The 7,218-nt window shown below is 42.8% G+C and overlaps 1 protein-coding gene and 1 long non-coding RNA gene across 2 annotated transcripts; one reads left to right on the top strand and one right to left on the bottom strand.

The window, feature by feature from the left end:
* Window positions 1-6,359, bottom strand: LOC141041490 (uncharacterized). Its single transcript, XR_012201632.1, has 2 exons — window positions 6,061-6,359; window positions 1-671 (listed from the first exon to the last, which is right to left on the bottom strand). It is a non-coding gene; the product is annotated as an uncharacterized lncRNA (long non-coding RNA).
* LOC109785130 (putative disease resistance RPP13-like protein 1) lies at window positions 670-6,063 on the top strand. The gene has a single exon (XM_073507742.1). It carries the CDS (start codon window positions 1,859-1,861, stop codon window positions 3,995-3,997), a length of 2,139 nt encoding a protein of 712 aa, XP_073363843.1. The 5' UTR covers window positions 670-1,858; the 3' UTR covers window positions 3,998-6,063.
* Window positions 6,360-7,218: the final 859 nt, after the last annotated feature.

The raw sequence follows: 7,218 nt of genomic DNA, 5'->3' as shown, positions 1-7,218 counted from the left end.
TCTCAGAAAGGATATTTATGTATCACTGAACAACAATTCCATATGTACAAAAATAGATTTGAGTGACTCAAAAACTGTTAACATACTTAAAAAATGTTCTAAATTTACAAGAAAAGTAAATATGAAAAAAATAACTATATTCCAAATATAATGCAATATACAAATTTAAAATTAAAGTAATCTGAAAATGGCAAAAAATAATAAGAAAAAGCAGAGTAAATATATAAAAAGAGAAGGAGAGGAAAAAGGAGAAAGCAAAAAAGAAAAGAAAGGAAAATAAAAAAATAAAAACAGAAGAAAGGAAAAATTCTCGCTTATTGGACCAGACCAACTGCCCCAACCTTCATGCTAGGATTCCTTTGCCCTCGCTTATGGTGAGCGCTAGGAAATCCGAGCCCAGAGCCCTGATACTGTGAGGGCAAACAAACATGAATATCAATAACTACAATGGCCAACAGTCCACAGAATCCAGATTATTCAGTTAAATCAGGACTACAAGAAGAGAAAAATAAATATTTGCCATGTAGTTTATGAACATTGTCTTCCCAGGGTTGAGTGGTTGACTGCAGGGGAAAGGAAACTTCGGATACCACATAACTGCCAAAGTGGAAACTGAAATTCATCGACCGGCCACGTATTTCTGTTGCTCTCTAGATAAAGGCTCACAGAACCTACAATGTGGTTATTTTGTCACTTTTCTGACAGTTCATTACAAAAATCTTTAAAAAACTGGTGATACCAAAGCATGTTGATAACAAGAAAACATGATGTATTATAGCCTTTTGTAATGCAAAGCTGACCGGGATGGGGCGATTCTGATGGAGCACAGGCTCGAAGCTCTGTAGGCATGGACAAGTAGGTGAACGACAGCTAGAACAACAATAAACAAAAAGAAACAAGACACCATTTGGCTTCGGCTTCTGCTAATAACAATCTAAGCAGTAAAGTACTCCCTCCATTCCTAAATATTTGTCTTTTTAGAGATTTCAAATGGACTATCACATATGAATGTATATAGACATATTTTAGAGGGTAGATTCACTCATTTTGCTTCGTATGTAGTCACTTGTTGAAATATCTAGAAAGACAAATATTTAGGAACAGAAGGAGTATATGATAGTAAACGAATCTAGCCTTGGACGTTCTTGCTCCTGATCATTGTTTTTTTTCTAGCCTTGGGCAAGTTCCGCGCAATTTTCTGAACTGAGATTAAGATAAAATATCTGTATCTGGACCACAACTCGAGGTCTCAAGCCCAATTGGAGCATGCTGTCCAAATTTTTTAGGTTCTCAGATCTAGTACATAAAAAAAAATGAAGGTGTAGAAGTTTAAGCCCTCCAAGAATTAATAACTTAACATATATGCACAGGCCAGATGCTGCATAAGTTAACACATGGCCGAGTCACATGGGAGCATAGGAGCACACCGAGGGTATATATTGTTACCTGCAACAAGGTGCTGAATGAGACACACGATTCTTTCTGAAGGTAAGTGCCAAAGGTTTCAGTTTCAGTCTTAGTGTTGTCCAGCAAACAAAAGGACATTATACGATGATAATATTAGTCTTTTACTTAGAAACACCTTCAGGTAAATTATGGTCCACAAACTGACAAAGAAATGTGGCAAAAACAAAGTTGAAAAGCGATGTTTACTAACCTTCACTAGAATGTGGGCGTATGCAAAACAAGACGATGCAAGTCGGGGAAGTTTCTAAGGACATAATTAGTTTTATACTCGTGATTCTCTCTTGACTGCATCCAGATACCAACTCTCTTCAAATCAACATTCGTTTTCCTTTATGCGGCCACTTGAAACCAGCATTTGACAACTCCTTCGAGTTGCAGCATCTGAGCTGCAATGGCTGCTTCAGCAGTAGGAGGATGGGTAGCCTCAGCTTTCATCACCAAGCTAGTTGAGAAGGTGTGCACCTATGCTGGAGACCAGTATGAATACCAACGGAAAGATACAAAGGAGAAACTAAGTACCCTAGAGAAGAATCTATCGTCGATCCAAACAGCGATACATATAGCTGAGAGAGTGCAGGCAAAGAACATAGCCATGGGAAGTTGGCTAAGGAGAATCAAAGATGCTGCCTGTCAAGCTGAGGATGTTCTCGATTTGTTTGACTATCGAGTTCTCCAAGCACAAGCTGAAGACAGGGGCATGATTAGCTCAGTTGCTTCAGCTGCAGCTGGCTCATCTTCTTCATCCTCAAGCACCGTCACCACTGCCTCTACCACCACTAGCAGTAGCAGCAGCTCGACAGTAAATCAGTCGGTTCGTCTTCTCAAACGCTTTCTATTCTCTGATGAAGATATAGATGACTTGATTTCTGTAGTCAATAAGTTTGTTGAGATTGATAGTGAGATGCAAAGATTTCTGGAGTTTGTCAAGATAGAGGACAGCAAACCGGAACAGGCAGTTCAGTGGCGCACAACAAGCTCTATGCCAAGCTCAGAGAAGTTTTTCGGTCGAGTTAATGAAGAAAACAATCTGAAGAAATTACTTGTTCAGATCAATGAACAATCCAGTCAGCCATATGATGTTATATCAATTGTTGGTATTGGTGGTGTTGGTAAGACAGCGCTAGTACAGAGAGTGTATAACCACTTTCATGACACACATCACTTTGATCTCACAGTATGGCTCCATGTCTCAGATAAATTTGATGTTGGCCGTCTAACAAAAGAGATGACAGAGTCAGATAATCTCAGCAGTAGTTTAGATCAAGCTCAGAGGATACTTCGGGATAGGCTGAATGGGAAAAAGGCTTTGATAGTCCTTGACGATGTATGGAATGTATTGAGGAGCCAATTGGAGAACCTGTTCAAACCCCTGAAGTTTGCTAGCCAGGGCAGCAAAGTAATAGTTACAACTCGAAGTAAAAATGTTGCAAGTATGAATGCATCAACAGAGATCATGGAGTTACATGGCTTAGAAGATGAAGACTACTGGGATTTCTTTTCACAATGTGCATTCGGTGATGCAAATCCTTCTGATTTTCCACAACTGAAAAGAATTGGCCAAGAAGTGGTGAGCAAGTTGGCCGGATCACCTTTAGCTGCAATGACAGTTGGGAGTTCATTGAAAGCGGTGCTAAAAGAAGAACATTGGAGTTCTATCTGTGGAAAGAAATTGTGTCAAATAGAGCAAAAGGAAGATGATATCATATCAGTATTGCGACCGAGTTATGAGCATCTTCCTGACCATTTGAAGCAATGCTTTGTTTACTTTGCATTGTTTCCTAAGAAATACCACCTTCGAGGAGATGAGCTAATACAGATGTGGAGAGCTCACGGTTTCCTTGACACGCAAACACCAGATGAAACTGCACGTCGTTACATCAATGATCTCTTGCAGCTTTTATTCATTGAGAAGGTACCCAACCAAGAGGACCACTATGTAGTTCACGACTTGCTACATGATTTTGCAGAGTCGGTGTCCAATGGAGAACACTTCCGAATAGAAGATGACTTCAATGTATGTATTCCAAGAAATGTTCGCCACCTATATGTCAGTGCAAGCAATATCTTAAAGGTGTACATGAGTTTGGAAGAATTAAAGAAAAATCTGAGAAGCTTAATAATAAGCAAGGCACAAGAAGGTGCTTCTTGCGAAAGGGTCTCCTCGTCAAACTTTAATCATATACTTGAACATATACTCAAAGAGCTAAGAAGCTTACGCGTTTTAGTACTGTGCAATCCTGATGGTATGCTTCCAGACAGTCTTGATCATTTGGTCCATCTTAGGTATCTAAACATCCATGAAAGTAGAAACTTCATCAATGTCCCCAAGTCATTATTCAAACTCTACCATTTACAAGGGTTGAGTCTGCAAACTCAAGACAGGATCATGAAAAAGGAACTCCAAGAGGGCTTAAGTAGGTTGACCCAGTTAAGATACTTAAAGGCTCCGAAGAAAATAATTTCAAGCATAGAATTGATTGGCAGGCCGAGATCCCTCAAAAGAACTAGAGGAGAACAAAGTGAAGAGTAATATGAGGCACAACATATGCCAACTGAGGGAGTTGAATGAACTTCGAGGGATGCTAACCATAAAAAATCTTCAGAATGTAAGATGCAGGGAACAAGCAACATGATTCATCTCACATCCCTTGAGTCTCTGTGCATAGAGAAATGTCCAAAACTTGAATCTCTTCCCCAGATAGGCTTACTACCTCTTTCCCTGAAGAAACTCAGTGTCATAAGATGCAGCAAAACATTTGGACAGCTATGCTCTGAGATCAACACAAGCAGCACCAACACCATACAGCAGGTTATCGTGAGGGAACCTATTGTTGGCAATGCAATAAAAAGAAGAAGGACATCATCACAATAGAAAACATGTAAGCATGCCGAACATATTTTCGTTCTTTTACATCAATATGAATTGAAGAAACATGTAAATCAATCTTATCCAATCAATGAACAAGATAGATGGAAATAAAGAAATACTTTACCACATGGATTGCTGTTCTAGAAGGTCAATGTCAAACAAGATATTCATGCTTTATTCAATGCTTCAGTTTCTTTGCAGCTCGGAAGTGCAGAAGTTCCTTTTCTGGAGGATAGATGGCTGAACAAGTGCTTGACTGAGGAGCCTGCACCAGCTCTCTTCTCCCTTGTGATTGTGACGACAAGAATCAAGAATACACACATTGTTTAGGAGGCTCTGAATAATGAATGGAATGCTGATGTTTTGGGATCTCTCAGTGTCCAGGCCAATTCACGAAGAGCCGCATCTTTGGGACCAGTTGAGTGCCAGCACACTTGATTCACTGGCACCAGCGAAGTTCGTGTGGAAATGGAGAAACAATGGAGGGTATTCAATATGATCAGATTATAAGATCCAGTGCTGGTTCTTCCAGTGCAAGCATATTGGTGGCAGAAGCTTGGTAAATCAATGTTACATCTTCCATTGGCCTTAATGCATTGACTAGCAGATTCAGGGGATTGCAATTCTGGTTCTACTCACCCTAATTTGTGGCTCTACTGGACACATAACCAAAGAGTGCAAACTCTGGAGGCTGGTTATAGCGGTACAGTAGATCGTTGTTCCAGGGAGATATAGCTATTGTGTTTATGTCTTACTTAGGCAGAAGGTTAAATATCAGGCTTCTTGTTCTTTTGTAAATAACTTAATATGTTGTCCTTGTTCACAGCACCAGAAAGACTTTTTTGTGATTCTTTGCACCTTCTAACCGAAATTATACACTTGGCTTATGCATATTATGGTAAAAAAAAAGAAGAATTTTCCAATTCCACATGAACATTAGTTAAGAAACACTCCAATTTACAATACCTTACTACTATTGTAAGCATTCTTTTTATACGAGAAATAAAGATATGATAGGAAAATCACTTCCTTATCTTATTTTCAGAAATCAAATTAGATGGTCAAAAAGAAATTTGGCATGCTATCTGTATAATTTATCCCCACGCACTCATCTAATGGGGAACCACTCTCAGTATTGACCATAATCCAATGAATTGACATGGCACATTTATTCGCCCCACCCAGTGCGAATGACAAAACAAGTGCCTTGGCATAGTTTCAGACCAGTGTTGAAGCAATCATCCAAATAATCTCTAGATGGGCATGGACAAAAGCCTATGACAAGCTGCTGCACGGTCACAATAATTCAGAGAGTACCATAAGACTCTGTTTACCATTATCTCACACAATATTGAGCAAGGATTCTAGTATAATTTTGTTCAGCTGAACAACAAGCTGTGGTGGCAGTAAACATTACTAGTCCCATCACAGAAGGCAAATTACAGGGCTCAAATCTTCAGTCCACGGACTACACTATCACAGCCCCTGAATCCAGATCCGCATCAATTCCGCAGACGCAGGGGCGGCTAAAAATGAGGGATTCAGCTCGCCGGGGAACCAGAACGAGGACAGCAAATCAGTACTGAGGAAAGATGAGCTCGGCTAATCGCAATGAATAATGGTTGCAACCAAGCGAGGATAAATCGGTAAGAAACAGCATTTCATCACTGGATTACAGGAAGAGGAGACCGGAGACCGACGATGTAGATGGGACACTTCCTTACCTTGGTGAGAGCGGCGACCTAAGGGGCCGGCGTCCCCCGCCGCCACGGGAGACCACGTCGGCGACGGCGAAGGGCGGATGGATGGGCATTGTAAACTTTTTTTTTTTGAGGTGAACTGGACGGCTGCCGGAACAAAGGGGGGAGGAAGGAGGGGCTCTTTTTTGGGGCCAGTGTCAGCCTCACCGTGATCCAGGCCCATTTGCCCTTTGGGCCTTCCAAATGCTGGGTCTGAGAATTGAGATTGATTAATTATATAACTGGGTGCCAAAACATAGTATTTTGCTTTGCCTAAAAACCACATATTTTGGTGGATTTTTTCCTCGAAAAAAGAAAGTGAATATATTTTTCTTTAGAAAAAGTGAATTTGATTATAGAGTTCAATTTTAGCCGTTGTTGAAATTCGGCGTCTGGGAATTTAAACTCGCCTTTATAAACCATAATGTTTTGGTAATTTCATATAAAATTAACGGTGTACAGTTTATCGGTGAGGGAGAGCTGCTCATCGGTGAGGGAGGCGCGCACGATCTCGACCTCGGCGGGGAAGTAGGAGGCGCGCGCCACGGCGTCGGGCCACAGGGGAATGGGCACTCCCCCGTTGCTGAGCCTCCACCCAGTCGGCCCGGCGCGCATGTCCGGCGGCGCCGGATGTTGGCCTCGAACAGGAGCCACGACTCCTGTTCGCGGAGCGAGCGGCGGCCAAAGCCGTTGGCCGCCGCCTCGTCGTCGGGGAAACGCTCGGCCATCGGGGTTGTCGGTGGGGGGAGAGGGAGGGCTCGGCGGCGGTCAGCCTTGCCATTGATTCCCCGTGGGAAACCGAGGCATTCTGACGTGGCTGGGGGAAGACGAGGCACGGTGTCGCTGACGCGCCTGGCCCGCGGCTCTTTCACGTCAAAACCGCTCGCCCGGGCGCCCCCCAGCGCACCGGGTTCGGCCTGGGTCCGCCGGCGCTGATTTCGACCCAGGCCGCCGAAAATCGGGCTCCTGGGGACGCGACTGGGCCGTTTATTCGGCGCCGGCGTGAAAAAATCGCCTAGGGAGGCCTTTCCGAGGGCGCGGCTGGAGATGCTCTAAGCGCCGCTGGCGCTCACACACGCCACCTAGTGGGCCGGCCCAACAAGAATGCTGAAAATAAAATGAGGATCCTCAGGACAAGAATGT

Source organism: Aegilops tauschii, chromosome 2 (assembly GCF_002575655.3).
Source record: "Aegilops tauschii subsp. strangulata cultivar AL8/78 chromosome 2, Aet v6.0, whole genome shotgun sequence".
NCBI lineage: Eukaryota > Viridiplantae > Streptophyta > Magnoliopsida > Poales > Poaceae > Aegilops > Aegilops tauschii.
Note: the sequence above shows the minus strand (reverse complement) of the source record. Positions and strands in the feature narration are given on the sequence as shown.